Consider the following 23,551-nt stretch of genomic DNA (forward strand, 5'->3'; position numbering starts at 1 on the left):
TTCCTGGGTCACTTTTTATTTTATTTTATATCCTGCCTTTTTTCCTGCAAGGAACCCAAGGCAGCTTACACGGTCCTCCATTTTATCGTCGCAGCAACCCTGTGAGGTAGGTGAGGTGAGAGTCTGTAACTGGCCCAAAGTCAACCAGTGAGCTTCCATGGAAGAGTGGGGACTAGAACCTGGATCTCCTGAGTCTCAGTCCAACACTCTAACCACTGCACCACACTGGCTCCATGAGATCCAGGACAGCCTATAGGCCCTTTGCCTTAGATCCTCAGAGCCAGCAGGTAGTTTGGGAAATGCCTTACCCTCTTGCATTGTCCATGTGGAGCAAAAAGCCATCGTCCCCAAACTTTGTGAACATCTCATAATGATGCCGGTCCATGTTGCCTTTCAAAAGAGAGAAAGGAGATCATTTAGTTCTAATCCAACCAACAGCATGAGGGCTCCCATGCAGGTGCACAATATTCTAGGTATATTAATGTTTCAATCACAGCTTTCATCCCATAGAACTGGGATACAGTCGCCTGGTTCGGACTACACATAAAAAATGGGCAGGGGTGGGGGAGGCAACCATCCATTGTGTTGATTATTGTGTCATGTATGGGGTGGGTTGGATACACAACACGCAGTACCCATTGATTAACATGTCATGTGGACAGCTCCATTATGTAATCTCCCCTGTTGAGTGCACTATTCTAGCAGGTCATAGAGTTCTCTGGTAGGAGCTGCCAAAAGCACCCCAGTTGCTCCTGTACAGCTGGCAGAACTTTCAATGCATGATGGGATAGGGCTGGGAGGAGGGAGGGAGGAGCACCAGCAGCCCAGAAGGATGCTGGGACTTTCAGCCGTGCGATGGGGGAGGGGCAACGTGTTGTGTGGGGTGGGGAGTACCAGAAAAATAATGAATGGTCAGTTGCCTCTTCCTCCTTCCGTTGGCTTTCAGCCCAAGGGCCAAAGTCCATTTCAGAGAAGCTCTTGGGGGCTGCATTCCAATGGTGGGCGGAGCTGAATGCAAAAAGGGGTGGAGCCAAAATACCAGCATATCCCAGCTCAAAGCTCTGATTGCCTTTAACTAGGCATTAGGAGAGGCATTTCATCTTTTTAGAATGGAGGGAGCGGGAGGGAAATGCCAGGAAACCACCGATTGGGGTTCGGGGGAAAGGAGGCATGGCCAGGGGAAGAGGCAACCCTGGAGGACTGGATTTAGCCTCCAGGTGGGCAGGCCTCTGCATCCCTGCCGCAGAACAGTAAGTTCCGAGCAAGAGACACCATTTGTTTTATCTGCACTAAAATGCTCATTGCAAGCCTTTGAGCCACACAGAATTCTTCCTGAAGTGGGACGTTCAGGATGCAGCCACAGAACTGGGATAGTGAGCATTCATTGTTTTATGGGCTAGAAAAACCCTTCCTCAACCACTGGTGCCCTCCACACATGTTGAATTACAGCTGAACAGGCTGGCTGGGGATGGTAGATGTTTTAGTACAGCACATCTGGGGGCACTGACAGGGTTAGGGAGGGCTGAGGTAGAATATCTACTCAGAAGTAAGCCTCATCGAATCCAGTCACATTTACTGCTGGGCGAGTGTGTATATGATCGCAGTCTATTTTGCTCTTTCCGCTCCTGTTAGTGTTGCACTTTGCAGCCGCGGCACTGTTGCTATTCTGGAATCCCGCAGGAAACCACCAGTACAGGAGAGACTATTAATCATTATGCCATCATGAACACAGGCTTCTTTATTAGGACTCTGGGATTCTCAACTGTTTAATGGTTCTGAAGTGGCTAATGAGGGCAAATCCCCTCTTCCTTTGGCTGAAGCTTGTAGAAAGTGAGATATAGTGTGGTCTCCGGAACGAGGCCATCATTTTTATTGATAGTGGAAGGCTGATGCTGTGCCTCTTTGCCAGTGGTGCTGGAATAGAATGCTTTTTATAATATAATATGACACTTATAACAGCATAGCTGGCTGGTGGATTCTGGAAGTTGCAGTTCAACAAAGCTAGAGGACATCAGGTTGGGGAAAGCTGACTTATAAAGTGTGTGTGTGTGTGTGAGAGAGAGAGAGAGAGACAGACAGACAGCGAGCCCTTTTGGCCCCAAAATTCTGGAATGAAGCATGATTGGATCTGACAGAAAAATAACCGCAGTGAGTTACTTTTGAGGAGGCACATTCTTATGTATGCCTTCACATAGCTAGACTAACACAGAGACAAAATCTAACACGCACAGGAAATGGCAACACGTGTCAACATTGTAATAAATTGTTATGTAGGGGCAGCCTTAGTTTCCTGAATGATTTTTCTAAAAAGGATATAGCAGGCTGTGATGAAATAATAATTTATGTTGTTGTTTATATATGTATGTTTAAGTGTTTGGTTCAGGTTTGGATTTGCTGTGGCTGATTCTCCCCCCCCCCCAGGAAATAGTAAGTGTGAGGGGGCGTTAGTAATGGTGAGCAATGTGAATGGTGTTTGGTTGGTTGGTTGGTCGATTTGAATGGAGAGAGAGAGAGGAGGGGGAGTGAGAGACAGTTAAGGGTTTTTTAGTCAGTTAAAGTCAGTCAGTTAGAAGAGTCAGTCAGGGTTAAGGAGTGAGTGAGGATAGGTGTGAGTGAGGTTTAGTAGAGGCTTATTTCAGTATAGTATTAAGAAAGTGAGTTTATAGGATTTGGAGGTGATTGGTATTCCCTGGGAGGTTGAAGGAGGTAGATGTATGTGGATAAAGTAGAATAATCTTAAAGTATCTTTTAAAATCTTTTTTTCCTATATGAATAAACTGTAGTTTTTTGTTTAGCAACCATGTCTGCTCAGTCATATGCGTTACTTCAGGTGGACAGTACACACAGACGTTTATTATTCCCTCATTCTTTTAGAAAATAAAGAATAGGGTGGTGGCAGTGAAGGAGTGGTTTGATAATAGACATCACAGAGGCCTCTCTCTCTCTCTCTCTCTCTCTCTCTCTCTGTGTGTGTGTGTGTGTGTGTGTGTGTGTGTGTGTGAGAGAGAGAGAGAGAGAGAGAGAGAGAGAGCAGATTGGGGCCCTTACGATGAGAGGAAAGGGCTGTATTCCTTTGCCCCAGTCAGGGCCTTTGTCAAGGGTAGGCATAGTAGGGCACCCGCCAAGGGCCCACGCTCCAGGAGAGGCCCATTGGCAAGAGCCCCCTGGACTTGCTTCTCCTTTTCACCATTGGCACCTGCTTGTTCACCTGTGTCTCACTATGGCTCAGACAATGGAGGTGGTGAGGAGGAGGAGCAGCAGATGCAAGCAAATGGCAGCAATTATGAGAAAACGTATGAGGAGCAATAACAGTGGGTGACAATAGGGGTGAGAAGGTGGACTCAGTGAGGGAGGGGACACATTAAAGGTGTCTTGCCCAAGGGCCCTCCAAACCAGAACCACCACTGCCTGCCATGGTCCCAATCTGGATCAGCCCTCCTGCTTCATATCTGAATAGAAAGTTCTAATTGATTCCAGCATCTAAGGGTCAGAGGAAAAGAACAGGTGTCATGGGGAGGAAGATGTAGAGACAGGAAGACGATGTGTGCCAAGTGGAAGCCCTGTCCATCAGAAGATTTCTGCTATATGTGTGTATGTATGTATGTTTTTAAACTTTTGTGTAAAGTCTGGAAACAAGGCAATCTGAAAACAGAAACCACCATCCTTTCTAAATTTGCCAGGTTATTCCCGATCCAGCTGTTTTCCACACAGCAAGAGACACTGGCAACCTTGAGGATAGCATGTCAAATCAATGAGATTAATTATTACTCAGCTGTTTCCATTTACCTATTAAGAAGTCAAATACGGCCATGTCAATGATATTGAGTAGCCGACTGCCGCTGCTATAAGGATAAATCTCTTTCACTGTATTGCAGTAAAGTGGATTCACTTCCCACCTGCAAGAAATCAAAGAGGTTATGGCTGAATGAAAAAAAGGAAAATGGACACTTCTATGTCAAATATAGACATACGTATAAGCAGTCTATGTATCTAAATGAAAACGAAAGTGATGACTGTTCAAATGCAGAAAGAGCAGTAAGGTCTCCAGACCATGAAACGATGTTTATCCTTCCAGCTTTGAAGGATGAGTCTCTTTGCAACTATTAGGCCTCTCAAAGTCCAAAATAGCTTGACCTTGACTATGCACCTCGACGTATGCAGGGGGTGGGGTGGGGAAAGGCGTTTGCTGTTCTGCCTCAAGCAGCAAAACATCTTGGGCCGTTCCTGGGTATGGCTGTCTTTACATTAAGGGGAAATTGCGTTGCTTACCCAGGGTGTTTGTGGTTCCTGCTTTTTGGCACGATTGTTATGGGCTGCCTTACACAGACAGAGAGGGGCGACTGCGTGGTTTGAATTGAATACTCCCCCTCTAAGCAGGTTCTGTTCACTTCAACTGAGACAGTGCCATGTAGTGGCAGAAGATCCTGCTTTTTTCAGATATTACCATGTTAAAAATGGTTCTTTTCATGAGGGGATTTTCTATGGATGCTGCGGGAGACATCCTGGTCATAGAATCATAGAACCGTAGAATAATAGAGTTGGAATAGGCCTATAAGTCCATCGAGTCCAATGGTCATTTACAACATCATTTTAAAGACCTGCAAACCTAAGCTGATGGTGCACAGGAAGGAAAACATGTCTGAAACACAAAAGGGTTCCAAAAGCAGTTGAACTTCCAAAAGCGGGGGCGGGAGGAGGAGGAAAAAGTCCCCTGGGCTGCATCAAAGAAGCTTTTCAAATACCACCTTGATCCGGCAGTCAACAAAGAGATCACAAGGAACCTTGACTCCTTGCCTTTCTATATCTGTGTTTGCTTGACCTTTTCAGAGGTGGAATTCTTTGAGATTCTCTGAAATTGCCTGTCACCACTTGGCAGGTCACATAATGAACTCCTTGTATACATTTAACCTGCTACATCCTTCCCCAAATGAAGCCACTCTAGAAGTGTGGGATTACAATTCCCATCATCCCAGTCAAGAACCCTGCAGGCTGGGGATGATGGGAATTGTAATCTGACATGCCTGGAGGGCTTTGAGTTGGGGAAAACTGTGCTACAATAACAGAAGCAAATCTTTCATTAGTCACAAAGTTTTCACAAAGGCATATCCTATTCTATTCTCTATTCCAGTCAACCATCATTACTTTTTAAAATCGATTCCAGATGATGTAACTAGAAAGTATCCATGAAAATTGGCTGAAATCAAGTACTTTGCTCTGAGTATGGTTAATTCCCCCCCCCCCCCCGTTCTATGGAAGAGATGTTGCTCATGTACTATTTAGGAACATCTCTAATACAGAAATAGCACTGACATTCGAAGAGCTGCTATGCGCAATAAATATTGCAAATCTTGTATTTAGAAGTGCTGTATACATGTGAATGGAAGTAGTAGACAAAGAGAGAGGTCCATTTACCCACTTACTCCTCTTTTCCAGCAAAGGTGTAGGATCGAATCCATGGGTTTGGGATGGAGATTCTTGGTGCCAAGTTGAGAGAAGGTAGGAAAACAGAAAGGGATCCTTCCAACAGGTGAGGATTCCCACATACGGCATATTCTGTCTTGCACATATAAGGGCACTTGGCAAAGAAACATACATTGCTGGCTATGGAGAGAGTAAGATGTATGAGTGACATGGATAATGCAGGTGCACACAATTGCTAAAATGCAAGGAAATTGTTTTTTATATAACCTTGGTAAAATCATGGGATCAGTTATCATTGATTCAAAAAAAGAAAAAAAGGATAAATTGCTAGTCCCTAGGACTGCAGAGTGACAAAATTGTATGTTATGTAAGAACTTAGTTTAAATCATTATAAAGTAGAATTATTTGTGAATGACTAAATATTTTTAAAAATATTTGAGTTTGGGAGTGGCAGTGTTTACATGTCATTCTTGCTCTTCTTCATAATTGACTATTGAAGGCCACTTCAAATGTGCATTGTAGGGGAAAAAACTTTACAAACGGTGTGTGGATTGTCATACATGCAAATCACACTTTTCTTGTTTTTGCTTCAGGCCCACCCTCTGGGAAGCTGTGACTTTCTCATAGATTTTCCAAATAAATAAATAGCCACAGCTTTTCGGCATAATAGATGCATGCACAATCATCATGTGATGTTCCTTCTTGTAGCTCGCGCACCTTTTTTTCCTTTTCTTTTTTTTGTACAGAGAAGTTTGATGTGGCTCTGACACAGCATTTCCTTCCGCGGACAGCACAGGTTCAACTTACCTGGTGAAATAAAAAAGACACTTTGCAGGATTTCATTCTTGGTGATCTCCCAAATTTCCTTTGTGATGTTAATCATTCTCCCAACCACAGGAGGGACCCGCCGGAAATCCAGGATTCTGGAGGGGGTTTAAAACATCAGAATAAATGGGAGAAACAGAGCCCTTTCACTAATCCATAGGAAGGAGAGTTCATCTTGTGTTAACTTAATACACTTCCTGAACCAGATCCGGTCAGCTTAGCCATTATATTTAGTAAGCTCCAGCATAGGCCTATAGCCAAATAGGGCTGCCTGTTATGATGTCATCTTCTGTAGTTCTCTATGTGGAGAATGTGCCTGTTCCATTTCCTGCAAGGCATTCTTTGAAAGTCGCCTGCCCTTCATAACACGGTCTGGATTACTTTATCACAGTGAGGGAGGCACTGACTGTTTTCCCAGCTGTAGATAATTTGAAATATTGACTGCCAGCCAAAAACAGGGAGCAGAATGGGCAGGTTTGCATTTGTAGGCTCACACGGCATTGTCAGTGAAGCCTGGGCAGGTCTAACCATTACACCAAGTACTCCACACAATAGGACCCCTGAGAAAAAGGAAATGTTAGAATGACCTGGCCGTTGACCAAAGGGAAGATTGTGCTCATTTTCCTTGCAGTACTAGGTTTCTGGTCCCTGCCAAAATGCCATGGAAAAGAGCAGTGGCTTCCTTATTACAAGACAGGGGAGCACTTCTCAGTCCCAGGAAAATTTGGAAGAAATAATTGTAATGTTAACAAATGATGGATGGTGTGAGGCCAAAATACTCATTGTACTGCAAAGGTTTCAGGAAAGAAGGAGTGTGTGTGTGTGTGGGGGGGGAGGGGGGTAGAATCCATGACTAACTTCAAGTAGGACTTTAATTGGATTCTATCCCAAAGTCTTCTTTGTATACAGACACTGGCAGATGAGAATGCATGGTTCCAGAGTCAATTGTGGGCCTCTCATATTCTTAAGTTTGGCCTCGGCTTTCATTCATTCTATTACACATCTGCAATAGGTGTTGGGGACAGGGAGGTTACTTGTGGTTAAAAATCTCCCAATACGTGATTTCCTTTGTGACTTGTGGGTTTCACTGTAGTTCAGAGATGCAGCATCTGCTTTGCATGCAAAAGAACCCAGTTCCAATTCCAGAGATCTCCAGGAGGGTTGGGAAAGAATATTGTCTGAAATCCTGGAGAGCTACTACCAGTCACAGCACAACATGCTGTCTAGATACTATGGGAGTTCTAGTCCAGCATATTTCATGGGCACGAGGTGGAGGGAAAGCTGGTGTAGAGAATACTGAGGTAGATGGACTAATAGCCTCACTCAGAACAAGGCAGATTCCTCTGCTCCAAGTATCCAGAGAACATGTTCATTAAAACTAAGACGAGCAGAGACACAGGTGGAAAGGGCTCCTCTCTCTTGTTGAGAGAGTTGAGTAGATGAGGGGATTTCACCAGGGTTGTGGCTCTTCTCACATCTTGCCCCTGCCCCCCCCACCTGTTAAAAGCAGAGAAGCCCTCTCTTCCTTTGTCTAAGGCCACTGTTATAGAAAAAAATGTTCCTTCATTTGATTTCCTGTCAACATAACCAGCTCAATCAACTCCCAGAATGCCTTCAACCACTCAGCCTCTGTTGACTTAGATGTGCTTTGGGTCATCCTAAACAGGACCACTTTCCCTACAAGTTCATGTTCAGAGTAATAAATACAAATATGCAGAGCACCTATAGCCCCCCACATTGTCTTACGTTTCTACTATCATAGTCCTCAGACATTCACAAATATGTTAGATTGATGCTCTAGTGCAGAAGAAGGCAACATGGTGCCCAGGGCCAGCCCTACCTTTGGGCAAGGTGAAGCAGTTTCCTCAGGTGACAGATGCTGGGAGGCAGCAGCAAGGTGTTCAAAGAGAAAGTGGTATGCTTTGCAGCCTACTCTACATCCCTTAAGTTAGTCTGCTGTCTTCAGGTTCAGTGGAGGACATTGCTCATCATTAGTGTTGAAGACAAGTTCATCTGCCTGTCCAGACAGATTTTGTACATGGAATGGGAAGGGGCGTCATCTTGTCCTTCAAGCAGCAAAATGTCTTGGGCTGGCCCTGCTGATGTCCTCCAGATAGTTTGAACTGCAACTCCCATCAAACACAGCCAACATGGCCAATGGTAAGTGATCATGGGAGTCATAGACCAACACACCTGGAGAGCATCTGGTTGCCTACCCCTGTTTTAGGAAGTCTAGTCCAGCCTTCTCCAACCTGGTACCCTCCAGATGTATTGGAATGGCCAATACACCTGGAGGGTACCAAAGTGAAGAAGGCTGTTCTCATCTATGAAGACGCCATGCCTGCAAGTGTTCTTCTGCCCAACCTGCAAATCTTGGAGGCTCCTTCCCAGTGGGCAATATTTCTACCATCAAGGCTGATTCATACCACAAAAACTGCAAATGGTGCTTTGGGGCTTGGTGGTGACTTGTCAGCAAAACAAAACATTATTGGTTAGTGAGTCAGTAACCACCAGGCAGACTGACTAATACTGGCAACAAAAGCTTCTGAAAATGCCCCCAGGACTGCAGGAACTGGCTTTTTAGCCTTTTGCTGGCTGAACACAAAAACAAACGAACAAACATGGGCTTGGATGTAGTTCAGGACTTCTGACACACCAAACCAAACACAGCCATGTATTGTGGCCTGCAGCAAAAACAGATGATGGATTGAGCCCATGGTAAGTTGCCACACAGTGTTCGGCTCAGTGTGAAAGGTGTTGTGCAGGCTCAATCTGCTTCTGAGAGTGGCCAAATGATCTGGAGCAAGGAACCAACTTTTAAAATAATCAACATCTACCTGTACTATTAGAGCATCATCAGACGGGGATGGGGGGATCACGTTCCCCTACCATTGCTATGGCCTCCTGCTGCTGTCTCACAATAGAGACAATGTCTTTACACGGAGAGAGAAAGAGAAAGTAAACAATGACAATGTGGCTCATTCAGTTGGTGTTTTCATCGAGCTGTTTTTCATGCGCACAGCAGGAAATGGTGGCAAGGTTTTCTTTAAAAAAATAAGTCCGATTTACCGGGGTCTATTTTGTCATGGAAAAAAGACCAGAAGGAGCAGGAGACGTGCAGGAGGTGGACTGTGAGTGGGCAGTAACGAGCGTGCGATAATACACTTGTCTGAGGACACCCTTAGAGTACCTTATATGATAACTCTAAAAGAGTTTTCAACAACAGGTGAACATTGCCTTAGAGATGGGGAGGGGATGTGGGATTTTTAATACTAAGGACAACAACAACAACAATGTGATTCTTGCTTCTAAACTGCTGTAACTCCATCAACACATCAGCACCACCACCATCAATAATAAATAATAATTGGTTCATGCTTCTAAAATGCTGTGAGAACTCATTATGATTATGAATATTTATTAATATTGAGCTGATATAATATAAGCTGACGGAGCTCTTAGTATCTTAGAAGCAAGAGTCACATATCAAATCTTTGTTATAATGTTTTCTGCTTCCATGGGGAATTGCTTCCCCACCCATGCTGGTGCCTTATAGCAGCGCCTTCATTCTGCACAGATACTCTTCTCGCTCTCTCTAATCTGGTGGTACACTCACCTCCTTTCCTCAGCCAGGTGAATTAACTCTTTCTTCCATAGTTGGACTGAGAATCAGTCACCAGCACATAGCTGTATTATTATTTTGCAAGTTACATACCGCCCCCCGCAATCCCTCTCCCTGGGAATGGTGCTAGTGATAGAAAGATATACAATTCAAGCTCCCCCGAGTCTCCTCCTGAACTAACTGTAGACAGAGCATGTTCTTCAACATGATGATCCTGGGCCGTTGGAATGGAAGAAACTCAAACCCTATTAATCCAGAGGTATTGTCCCTGCAACAACCCCTTGACTACTAAATGTAGGAAGCTGCCTTATACTATCCTATTGGTCCATCTAGCACAGTAGATGGGATAGATGGACCAGTGGTTCTCAGTGACATTGTTGGACTGCAACTCCCCTCACTCCTAGCCAGCATAACCAATGGTGAGGGATGATGGGAGTTGCAATCTGGCAACATTTGGAGGGCCACAGGTTTTCCATGCTGCCTACTTGTGTGGCTCCCTGGGTTTTCAGACAGGAGTTTCCCCCACCCTACTTGGAAATGCCAAGGACAGAACCCGGGATCTTCTGAATGCAAAGCAGGTGATCTACCACTGAGCTACAAGCCCTTTCCTACATTGTCCAATACTTTCCATCAGTATTCACCTGGATGATCCTGGAAACAGTCTGCCCCCAGAGTGTACTAGGAAATACATACGGTGGACAGCTCCAAGCATTCATCAAGAAGCAATTGAAATCCGGATTCCGCTCCCTGAATCCCTGATCCCAAGCAATCTCTTGTCTTTTTCTTTTTCCTTTTGGCAACTCTACTATTCATGGAGCTTTGGCCATTGCAGCCATTGTTTTGCCTACCTGAGGTTTTATTTCCAGCCATGCTGCAAAGAAAGGGGTGAGGAGATCATCAAGTCCTGTGGAATTACCTGTCCAGGTGGAAGGCAGCTATTTCTGCATTGTGTCTTTGAAAGTCGACAAAATAGAAAAAGTCTTCTGGTGTCTCCTCATCTCGTTTCTGTCTGAAAAAAAGCTAGGGGTTACCAACGGAAAAGAGATTTTAAGTTACAAGTTGACATCATTTTGAGTTTGAGAAAAGTTGCTGTATTCTCAGCCCATTTCCTTCCTTTGGCCTGTTTCCATTCATTCCAACGGTTGGGACAAATAATTCTGAAATAACTTGTTCTAGCTGTGAGTAAGGGCCAAACTAGACGTGATGCCATTTATACAGTTACCATTTATGCCATTAAATAGCAACTGTGGAGGGATGGGAGAAGCCAGAATGGGCCCTTGCTGGTGGTGGGGAGGGCAGCAGGCCTTAAGTGAGGGGTGGGTAACATGTTTTGACCGATAAATCTCAGCAGCCCTCACCATTTGCTATGCTGACTAGGGCAGATGAAAGTGGTAGGCCAAAACATCTGGAGAGGCACAGATTGCTCAACCCTGTGTTAACCCTTTGCCCCTGCTGGAATCTTGATTTGCCTCCTGTCCGGCAAGTACCTGCTGTTTGCATGGGGGCAGGGGGAAGCTCCTATTCACAACAATGGGTGTTTCCTTTCAATGCAAATAGTAGGACTGGCAGTCCAATCTGGATTGGGACTGCAGCACAGGAAAAATGTTAACCCCCTCTCCATCCCCTCCAACCAGGGTTCTGATTTGGTTCCAGCTCCTCCCGTGTCTGTTCTTCACTCTAAAACTAACAAACAAATAACCTAATTCAGGTGTAGACAACCCTTTTGGTCCACGGGCACATTTGCTAATGTGAGAAACTGTCCTGGGTGCCACCACAAAATGGCTGCTGTGGGAGGCATGGCAAAGCCCAAAAGTCTGAGTACAAGGCAGAGGTGGGGCCTGAGCCCCAGCACACTCAACAACTCCTTTGAACCCACCGTTTTCAGCCCCACCAGAAGTCTATTTCACAGTGAATCCAGCTGCCAGTAAGAAAATGTATTGGTTTTGCCAAGTCATGCTGCCTTTTACTGATTCAGAAATTTCCTGACTATTGAATATGTTTTAATAATGTCTGCTTTCTGAATGTTGGTGTGGATGTATTTTGGTAGGCCCAGTTTCTGAAGGTTCCCTGTATAGTTGTTGTTGTTGTTGTTGTTGTTGTTGTTGTTGTTGTTGTTGTTATCATTATTATTAAGGTGGGAGGGGGAGGGCATCTTGGGGGGAACCCTGAGAGGTTTTTTGGGGTGCATTAGTGCCTGCAGGCACCATGTTGCCTACCTTGTCCTAATTGGTAATTGAGTGAATGGTGAATGTCTAATTTGGTTTTTTTGTTGACCTGTTACAAGGTTAATTTAGTTGATTTGCTACAAGGTTAAGCTATTGTTAATTTCTTGAGTACTTGTTCAGAGCTGAGTTCTCCATTAACTTTAATATATTCAGGTGAAGTAAGCTTACCTCATAGGTTTGAACATGGCTTTCCCAAAGTCCTGGAACCTCAGAACAAGCTTCAAATGCACTCCGCTGGGCTTGACAACTGCAAAATGAAAGAGACGCTTACACATTGTTCAAATGTGTTTGTTTTTTAACAAAACAATTATTTTTAGTAGTCACCTGATTCTATTCCTTTGCCTCTATTCCTTTTACTTTTCACACTATTTTAGGAGCAGCACATGAAGGTATCTATACTGTGCTGGAAACCATTTACTCACTATGGGGTGTACTCAATGTTAGTCCTACTTCAGTCCCATTTATTTCAATGGGTCTACTCTAAGTAGGACTAACATTGGATACAACCCTATGTTTGTGAGCAAGTCACCTTGACATCATGGAAGGAGAGACTATAGTGTTCATGACTGTTCCATCCCCAACCTGTGCCCCCCTGTATGATTTGGACTACAGCTCTCATCATCCCTGCCAGCATGGCCAATGGTCAGGGGTGATGGGAGCTGTAGGCCAAAAATATCTGGAGGGGTCCAGGTTGAGGAAGGTGACTCTAGCACCTAATTTCATTATTGAGGATGCACTAAACTCTCACAACATTAGGATGACCATATGAAAAGGAGGAAAGGGCTCCTGTATCTTTGACAGTTGTATTGAAAAGGGGATTTCAGCAGGTGTCATTTGTATGTATGCAGCACCTGGTGAAATTCCCTCTTCATCACCACAGTTAAAGTTGCAGGTGCCCTGCCCTCTTTTAAATCTGGTCACTCTAGTATAGCTCCTGCAGCTTTAACTGTTTTGATGAAGAAGGAATTTCACCAGGTTCTCCATATATACAAATGACACCTGCTGAAATTCCCTTTTCTATGCAACTGTTAAAGATACAGGAACCCTATCCTCCTTTTCATATGGTCACCCTACACAACATTTGATATGGATAGATTTTTATTTTTCATTTTCTTAAACGTTTGTCCCCAAACCAGTCTCTTCTCCCTGATCACTTTGAATATTGTCTTGGACCTCCCTGACTCACTTCATTGAGGTAGAGCAGGTGTCTTTACTCTAGCACTGTCATGTCATGCACAATGTCGACATATTGCTAGGGATGATATATGGGAGGCCTTGTTGGTACCCAATAGTACTCGGCTAAACTGGTACCAAACATTTCTGGTACCCTTGTGGGGCCTGTGGGTGAACACCAAAGCAAGTCTGGGATGAAGCAGTGTTTTAGTGAACCAGCTGGAGTGGCTCGCAACACACAAGTTCATGTTACAAATATACATTAAAACACACACACACAGGGACAAGGAGAGGCAGATTTATCCCATATTTTCTTACATTTGGTTGAAAAGCAAGAAATCCAGTGGGAGGGTGAAACCTATTGAAAGGCAGTGTGGTATAGTGGTTATAATACTGGACTAGGACTAGGGAGAACCACATTCAGATCCACATCCAGCCATTAAGCTTGCTAGGAATTGGTGAAGATTGTTTTCCTGCCCTCTTCCTCCAGCTGGAAGCTACTAGTGGACCCTGATGTCTTCGGTGAATGGCCAATCACATAGAATGTGATTCAAGGAATGGCCAATGTGGATCCAACCCAATGAAGGAATTTACATATAGGGATTATAGAAATGCAAAAATAAAAAATTTGGATGTCCATGAAACAAGGAAGGGAAAATACACCACCACCACCCTGGAGCTGTGCTTAAAAGTTTAGTCTTGCTTATAACACAAACCGAAATATACCCCAGGAGTAATAATAATGGCTGTGTTAAATGGCTAACACTATTATTAAAATTCCTTCCCTCTCCTCAATACAATGTACTCCTGTGGCACATTGATCAAGAAAGATAACAGAGATAAATATGTTTCACCTACTCTGGCTGCAGTCACAGGCACCTAACAATGCTTTCTCGTCCTGGCTGTAATCTGGAATGAAAAAGAAAAGCAATGGGATTCAGGGATGCTTGTTTGGGAATGAAGTGTATGTTACAATTCATGTTACTGGCCTGGCAGGGGGCATTAAGAGTTTCAGACACACATGATGAATGAGGACTATCAGGACAATTTTTTTTGGGGGGGGGACTGAGGATTTGATAACAGGGGTCCTCCTTTATTCATGACAAAGTAGCCCCTGGAGATTTCAGCCCAGAGATTTCAGTGACAGGAAATCACTGTAAATCACAATTTATAGCAAGTTTCAAAGGATATATTCAAGACTGAATTGCACAGAAAAACAAAGCAAAAAAGGCTCCAGTGAATTTCAGGAGCTGTCTGCTTTGTCATGTGAGAAAAACATACTGCAACGCAAAAGCACTTTGCGATAAGCCTTTTCAGATAAGGGATAGTGTGTGTGTGTGTGTGTGTGTGTGTGTGTGAGAGAGAGAGAGAGAGAGAGAGAGAGAGAGAGAGAGAATAAAAAAACCCACTAGATATATTCAAGCTCTTGAGTGCACCAGAATAATTGCTTTCCATCTTAGGGGAGCCAGGTGTCCTCTTTTACAAAGGACAGTCCTCTGTTTGAAGAGCTGCCAGAGGACTGTCCTCTATTTGAAGGAGTCCTCTCTTTGAAGGGAAACAGTCCAACAATGTAAAGATAATGAACCATAAGAACTGTTTGCCATCAACAGCAGGCTGAACAGACAGGCACACAGGTCACCTGGTCCCACTCTCCCACTCTACGGTGAGATTATTATAATTATTTTGCAATCTGCATCTATACATATACATTAGCATACACAAATTGCATGCAGATCAGTAACCTCTTTTATCCTGTTTTTTGGAGTGATGCATTTCCACGTATTTGGCAATTTGTAAGTGGCCATCCTAGCCACTATTATCAATGCAAGGTAAACAGGATTAGGCGGTGGTGTTTTTAATCAAAGCAATGGGATTTGTGCCTTGGGCATGCATGCCGGTGACTGGCCCACTGAATTGTGGAGAGCCATAATTAAGCATAGCGGTAGGAAGCTACTCTCTCGGTGCTCCTGAGAAATCATCACAGGTGGTCTGAGTCATGTGGGGGAGGGGGAATTGCTTCCTCTCCCCCTCCTCTGCCCACTGCAGACTGCTCATGATGCCCCTTGATTCAAGGCCCTCATTCCCAGGCCATTTAATAACATGAACAGGCCATGCTGCCGTTTACTGAATCCACCCTGTGACCAATTTAACTCAATGTTGCCAAATCTGCTTAGCAACAACTTTTCAGAATTTCAGACAGATTTTGGTTTTCAACCTGCTATTCGAGATCTTTTTAACGCAGGGTGGGGAATGTGTGGCCCTCTAGATGTTGATGGACTGAAACTCCCACCAGCCCTAGCCAAGACAGCCAATGGTGAGGCATGATGGGAGTTGCAGCCCAACAGCATCTGGAGGGCCACTAGTTGTCCACCCTATTTTAATAGGAGATGCTGGGGATTTCACCAGTGATACTGACTGGGTTCCTATAATACACTAACTCACATTCAGTGGTTCAGTGTGGGTTGTCATTGAACCATGGGTTGTTTGTTGAACTGTGTACTGTAAGCATGTTGTCTGAACCTAGGACACTTTCTTCAGGGTGGCTTGTTAACCATGCAGTATGGCTTATTTTTCTCAAACAACACTTTGAGAACCATGGTTTGTTGTTGGATTGTTCAGGGTGGGTAACAAGCCACCATGCATTGTTAACGAGCCATCCTGCCTGGGTTCAGACAACCTGTTAACCCATGATTAAACAAACATCCCACAGTTCAACAACCCACACTGACCAGTGGATGTGGGTTAGAGGTTTGTGTGAACAGCCCCTTTGTGTATGCTGAGCCTGCATTCTGTGGTGGCTTTTCAAATAGCAATGGTGGCACTGGGCTTCCATTTTATTACAAAAGGGATCTGCAAGTATTACTTGCCAGTCTTCTGACAAATGAGGCAAAATGGAACACGATTAGGTGAGCATCTGGCTCAATGCAAAGTTCAAACTATTCCTGATGCTGGAAACGTGTGTGGGCAGAACACAGTCATTTCCCCATAATATTTCTTCCTCTCAATCTCATTTTCCTTTGTAATTGATCACCTGATGCATTATGTTTTTAAAATAATTGGCTTTCAAGGGAGGGGGAGTGCTATTTTGCAGGGAACTGGATTTGATTAATTGGGCAGTCTTCACTCAAAAAACATCCTCAGGTTCTCTGCATTAAGGGCTGGATTAACTGTTATGCTAATTAAGCAACAGAGTTATGGCCTAGTTAAAAAAAAGGTGGGGGTGATCTTGTGCAATGCAGTCATCTGGGAGTTTCCCTTTGTAGATGATGTTGTGCCCATCCTGCTACACTGTCTGTGCTCTTTACAATTTTCCTACAGCCCCAAACAGCAGTTTCTCCCTCATCACAAGAAAGGGAAACATGGCAGCCATGCTCCCATCTGTAGAAAAATGTCAAATTCTTGTTGCTAGCTTGGCCTGCAAGTGACACACAAAATACAATCTGTGTGCTTAGCAGACTTCACGAACAGGACAGATGGTTGAGGACAGGATTGTGGAAGGATTTTTGCACGTGTGCTTTGTTTGGGTTTGTGACTGCTATTTGTGTGGACAGGCCACAATGTGTAAATGTCATCAGGAGAGAACATATGGTTTATGAGATAGTCCTCTGCAAAGCTAGTACCACTGCAGAAGGAGCAATCTGAAGTACATTCCTCTGTAAATAAATGGCATTAAAAATTGACAGATGTCCAAACAAATGCATGTGGAACTGAGATATCAATGGGTCTTTTTAAGGTTGCTTCCACACTAGCCCTTTTCTCTGGAGTAGCCATTCTTTGTTCACTTTCTTTTCATGGAGCCTCCAGATGACGTTATTGACACCCGATCACATTCTAGTGTTTTCTGTGGTGTCCTTCTGTGTTTTTTCCCTCTCAGACCTGATTTGTGATGACAGTTGGGCAAAAACAGAATTGTAGTGTCAGTCTCTAAAGTGTAAAAGCAAAGAGCTATCAGAGGTTTGAAGGGCTCTTTTGCCTTTAATTAAACGTTTCCTGTTTGTACACTTAGCCTATTTTATTAGTTCCTATGAGAGCGAGTAGTAGGGCAGCCAAACGTCCTACTTTAGAGGTGTCAGTCCTCTATATTGGAGAGCTGGCAGAGGACACTCCTCTATTTGAAGGGTTGTCCTGTCCAAGGGTGGTTTAAAGTTAAAGAACCACAAGAAGGGAGAACAGAGCCTTTAACTTGTCCGTTCACAGTTAGCGTCTGGACAGCAGACTGAGCAGGTACACACAGGCCACCTAGTCAATCTTTTCCACTATGGGGAGATGCACTACATTTCTATTTAAACTAGAGTTATTATTTCTAAATTTGAACCTCCCTATATAGATTTGCATAGGCAAATATTATGGAAATTGGTGTCCTCATTTGTCGTCCTGTTTTGGTAATGCATTTCCTCTTATTTTGGGTAATGCATAAGTGGTCACACTAGCAAGCAGGCAATGAGTGTGGTAATGAAGAGAGGTGTCTCAAGGCACAATTAATAGACTATTCATCACTAATCTCCATGCACAGCCCTGTCAACCTTGTTCTGTGCTTACAGTTCAAGAACAGTTCAGAAAGGAAACTTACCAGCACTGATGGTGTTAAAGTCTTGTGTGTCCTGGAGGAGTTGGTCGATGGCAGGGCTGGACCGTGGGTACAAGGCATGGCGACTGATGCCCAGGTGGAACTGGAGCCAGCTGGCCTCTTGCTTGAGCTGCATCACGGAGTCCAAAGTTAGATTGCGCTCCTCTCTGTAAATCTTGTGTCTCCTGAAATACACACAGCAAAGGAGGTCCAGGGTCTTCAAAAGCAGATTCACTGGATCCCCTCCCCTCAAATAGACCAGTTTACACATTCTGTTTGAGTAGCAGATATCATTTACCATGTTTGTTACTACTGCATCAGCCCACTATTTGGGAGCAATGCTTGAAATGAGGAAGGACAGAGATCTTACTTTTCACATGGCGTATAATCCAGTACTGCCCCAGTTCCCCCACTGGTTGCGTTCCATAAACAGGACCCATTGCTGGTCCAACAGAAAACTAGCTAGGGTGACCATATGGAAAGGAGGACAGGGCTCTTGTATCTTTAACTGTTATATAGAAAAGGGAATTTCAGCAGATGTCATTTGTATGCATGCAGCACCTGGTGAAATTCCCTCTTCATCACCACAGCTAAAGCTGCAGGAGTATAGCTAGAGTAAGAGGGCAGGGCTCCTGCAGCTTTAACTGTGGTGATGAAGAGGGAATTTCACCAGGTGCTGCATGCGTACAAATGACACCTGCTGAGATTCCCTTTTCTATACAACAGTTAAGGATACAGGAGCCCTGTCCTGCTTTCCATATGGTCCTCCAAAAACTAGAGCTTCCCAAAGCAATCTCAGAAATGAGTTGAAATGCTCATTTCCAGAATTGCATAGGTCAATGGCACTCCCTTCTGCTCCCTTCAGGGAACCAGCATTTCAACTTGTTTCTGGTTGTTTTAGGACGCAGTAGTGGTGGATCCTGCTAGTGCGCAAGCAGCATTGGATACTGCTGCCCATGATCACTAGTATAACATGAATGTGCAGGGGTGGTGGTGGAGAGGAGATGAGCAGGATCATGGTGGTGGTCCCCTGACCTATGCAGGTTTGGTCGGTCATGTGAACGGTGGGCCTGGGCAGCTCATGTCCTGGAGCAATGCAAGGCTGTGGCTTGGCAGGACAAGTGGGCTGGCACAGGCTGGACTGCCACCACCAACTGCAACAAGCAGCACCATTGGCTGCCTGGCCTTCTCTCGCCCAAGAAAAAAATGTGGTGTGTCTGCGTCCTCCCAATCCCCACTGACACCAGCTGCTCACTTAAAGCAGGGGTGGCTGATTTGTGGCCCTCCAAATGTTTTGGCCAAAATTCCCATTAGCCTCCACCATTGGCAATGCTGGCAATGGCTGATGGGAATTGGGAACTGCACCCCTTTCTGTGCCACCAAAATTGCTGCCACCACACTCCCAAATTTGTGCCACCAAAATTGCTGCCACCACACCCCCAAATTTGTGCATTTTTGTTTAAAGAAAAAACTTCACTTTTTGGTAGCCAAATTTGCATTGCCAAATTTTGGTGGCAAATTCACCAGTGTGGCAGCAGGGTCAATGGTGGTGCCCGCAGCAATTACATTGTTGCCACTACAGGCCTAGATGCTATTGGGTAGGCAGGCAGGTATCGTAGCGGCCAGGGCCTTTTTTCAGGTCCAGTTTGGAGCACACTGGATTCCATTGACCTAAGTAGCTCTTATATTTGCTGCCAGGATTTGCTGCACTCTTCTATCTTCCTTTGGAAATTTTAATTGCCATCGCTAATTGCTGGCACTGCTGTATGAGTCAGGTGAGCAAGTTTAAGATCAACAGCAGAGCTGTGCCAATCTCTGAACCTCCGCCCCACTTCACCCCGCCCACCCCCTCTAGGAAAATACGCATTCTTTTTTTTTTTTATTAAATTTTTATTCATTTTCAACACTATATAAACATAGATAAACATTACCAAAATATAACTGAAACAAAACACAATAAGAAAAAAAAAACATCAAATATCTGCTGCATACATATTGAATGATTGTTGAGTACAAATATCAAAAACTATTACATATACCTTATCATACTACAACATCTTCGTTCTTAACATAAAAGTGCACCCCCCACCTCGGGATCATTCTTGAGTCCAAAATCTAATCGTTTCTTCTGCTGGTGGTTTCCCACTTCCCTTAGTAAACACAAACACTAGGAACTGTTTCCAAATTCCTTCGAACTCATTTATTTTAGTTACGCCTTTTCTCCACTTAATATTACATGTCAGTTTATCATTAATGGCTATGTCCCATACTTCTTTGTACCATTCCTCAATAGAATATTCCCCTTGGACCTTCCAGTTCCTAGCTACCATCAGTCGTGCTGCAACCAACAAATTCGATATCAGCTCTATAGTTCCTTTTCCACACTTTATATCTTCAAATAGTGACAGCAATGCTATTTTTGGTGTTTGTTCTATTTTCATTCCCACTATTTCTTCAATTTCTGAGAACACCATCTTCCATAATCTTTGTACATATTTGCATTGCCACCACATATGTAAATACGTTCCTTTTTCCCCACAACCTCTCCAACAATTTGCTGAATGTTGATCACTTATCTTATTCAATCTAACCGGGGTTAGGTACCACCTCCATAGGATTTTAAAATAATTCTCCTTTATTCTTACTGATAAACTTCTCAACACTCTTTGTTTCCATAGTCCCTCCCAGCTCTGTCGCCCTATTTGTATCTTCAAATCTGATTCCCAAACCATTTTCTCTGTATTCTCTCTAAACTCCTTCTCTAACAATATTTTATATATTTCACTCATTAATCCTTTTGAAACTATACTCCCTCCTTTCCCTTCCTCCTTACTTACTACTAATTCTTCAAACCTCGTCATCTTTCTGCACATTCTATTATCTTTAATCCACTTTTTATTCCATTGCTCTAATTGACCATATTCTAGCCAAGATAGCTTCTTCTCCTTTAACAAATTTTCCATATCCTCTCTTGTTTTAATATCTCTTACCCAATCCTTTAATCTTATTTTATTTTTCTCTTTTAATATTTTACATAATCTACCCTTTAGATCCTCTGGGAAATTCTTTAACATTATTATCGGTGCTAAGGGAGAGTTGCTCGGAAGCAGCTTCCCTTTAAATTTACTCCAAATTTCCCATTGAGTCCTCAGGAGTGGATTATCTATACTTCCAACCCACTTTCTTCCTCCGTCTTTAAAAAAGACATTCTCCAAATTCATCTCTACCTTATTTATGGTTTTTTCTTCCATCCAATATAAATCTCCTACTCCCATAATTGCTTCTACAACATGTCTTAATCTATTTGCTACGTAGTATAATTTTATGTTTGGGAGACCCATTCCCCCCTTTTTTTGGCTTAGGTACCAATTATTTTTATTCACTCTTGCTCTCTTTTCTCCATTACAATATTTATTAATAATATTTTGCCAACTTTTTATCTCGGTTTCTGATATTTTTATAGGTAACATTCTAAATACAAAATTAATTTTAGCTAATATCTTCATTTTTATTAAGGCTATTCTTCCGAACCAAGATAAATTTAATCTTTTATATTTCTCCAATTTCTCTAATACCTCTTTCTTTAACCTCGTTAAATTTTCCTTTTCAAGATTCTCTAAATTTTTTGTAATTTTAATTCCCAAATATTTAATCTCATTCTTAACTTTCAATTCCATTCCCTTAAATTCCCAATCCTTTTCTTCCTTCTTGGTATAGTTAAACAACATCATCTCTGATTTAGACCAATTTATTTTTAACCCTGTAATTTCCTCAAATTCCCTCAACTGATATTTAATTCTTTCTAATTTTTTTAATGGATTCTTAATGGTCAATAAAGTGTCATCCGCAAACATGTTTAACTTTATTTCCCTTACCTCTCCAATTCCTTCTAACTCTTCATCCTCCCTTAGTGCCTTCGCCAAAACTTCCATAACCATTACAAACAGGACCGGCGAGAGCGGACATCCTTGTCTTGTTCCTCTGGCTAGTCGTATCTTTTCAGTAAGTCCGTCATTTACCACCACTACCGCCGTATTTTGGGAATATAGCTGTTCTATTACATTTTTAAATTTATTTCCAAATCCCAATTTATCTATAATACTCTTTAGTGCCTGCCAGCTCACACAATCAAAAGCTTTAAAAATATCTAATGCCATAATACCTGCCTTAATATTTGCTTTTTTTATTACATTTATTACATTTAAAACTCTACCCACTAAATTATGCATATGCCTTCCTACCACAAACCCACATTGATCTGCTCCTATATATTCTGCCAAAAATTTATTTAGCCGTTTGGCCATAATAGATGTAAAAATTTTAGCATCCTGATTTATTAAAGAAATAGGTCTATAAGAATCGGGATTAGTCAAATCTTTATCTGGTTTTGGGATCAGAATTATCACTGAATGTTCCCATGATTCAGGTATCTTCTCTCCTGATAATATCCTATTATAAAGTTCCATTAATTTTGGAACTAAACAGTCTTTGAAGACCTTATAATATTCTGGACCCAAACCATCTGCTCCCGGTGATTTACCAACTTTTAACTTATCAATAACCTCTTCAACTTCTCTTTGAGTTATTACTGACTCCATTAACTCCTTATATTCTAATTTTATTCCCTTCTTTATAAACCTTCCAATATACTCCTCCACCTTTTCTTGTTGAATTTCTTTACCCTTATACAATTCCTGATAGAATTCCTGAAAATTTTTTATTTTAGCTTTCATTGCATGACAATAATTCCCTCGGCTATCTTTCAACGTTTCTATCCCATTCCTCCCTTTTTCTTTTTGTGTGAGCTTGGCAAGCAACCTCGAGTTCTTATCACTGTTTTCAAAATATTCCCTTTTCATATACATTAAATTCTTTTGAATCTCTTCTATATTTAAATTTTCTAATTGTTTCTTCTTAGCTTGTATTTCCACTAATTTATATTTATCTTTAACTCGCCAATATCTTTCCTCCAAGTTTTTAATTTCTATCTCTAACTTTTCCTGTTCTGCACGTTGTTGTCTTTTTAAACTACATGTTTCTCTAATACAGATTCCTCTTGCTACAGCCTTCATGGTGTCCCAAATGACTGACCCAGCTGTTCCTCCTTTTTCATTAATTTCCCATGACTCCGACAGTTCCTTCCGAATTTTATCTACTATTTTATTATATTTCAATATCTTTGTATTCAGCTTCCATCTATATGCCTCTTTATAATCTTTCTTAACTGTAAATTCTAGACTTAACAAGGCATGATCAGTTACTTTTATTACCCCCATTTCCATTTTACAAATCCTCGTTGCAAAATCTTTTGAAACAAATATATAATCTATCCTGGAGTATGTATGATGAACTGGGGAAAAGTATGAAAATCCAGGCCTATTCCCGTTAAGTAAACGCCACGAATCTAAATAATCATTTTCTTTTACTAATTTATTCAATATAGTCATATTGTTCCTCTTTTCAGCATTAGTGGGATTTGACCTGTCCCGTTTATTATCCATAACCATATTAAAATCCCCAGCTAATATAACATACCCCTCCTTAAATTCTTCTATTTCTTTAAACAACTTTATAAAAAAACTCTCTATGCCTCTCATTTGGGGCATAAACATTAATCAAAGTATAGACCTTTCCCTCAATTTTACCTTTTAACATAAGATATCTGCCCTTATCATCCTTTTTTACTTCTTCTAATATAAACCCACTTTTTTTTGAAAT

General features: G+C 42.6%; 1 protein-coding gene across 1 annotated transcript in view; it reads right to left on the bottom strand.

Moving 5' to 3' along the window:
* Nucleotides 1-23,551, bottom strand: part of FAM20A (FAM20A golgi associated secretory pathway pseudokinase) — a 49,497-nt gene that overhangs the window by 7,708 nt on the left and 18,238 nt on the right. The window contains exons 2-9 of the mRNA XM_063120056.1: nt 17,837-18,018; nt 14,125-14,175; nt 12,262-12,340; nt 10,785-10,877; nt 6,229-6,344; nt 5,421-5,601; nt 3,787-3,896; nt 309-390 (exon numbers count right to left, since the gene is read on the bottom strand). Coding sequence (XP_062976126.1) covers nt 309-390; nt 3,787-3,896; nt 5,421-5,601; nt 6,229-6,344; nt 10,785-10,877; nt 12,262-12,340; nt 14,125-14,175; nt 17,837-18,018 — 894 coding nt within the window. The remainder of the gene's footprint in view (nt 1-308; nt 391-3,786; nt 3,897-5,420; nt 5,602-6,228; nt 6,345-10,784; nt 10,878-12,261; nt 12,341-14,124; nt 14,176-17,836; nt 18,019-23,551) is intronic.

This window comes from Elgaria multicarinata, chromosome 3 (genome assembly GCF_023053635.1).
Source record: "Elgaria multicarinata webbii isolate HBS135686 ecotype San Diego chromosome 3, rElgMul1.1.pri, whole genome shotgun sequence".
NCBI lineage: Eukaryota > Metazoa > Chordata > Lepidosauria > Squamata > Anguidae > Elgaria > Elgaria multicarinata.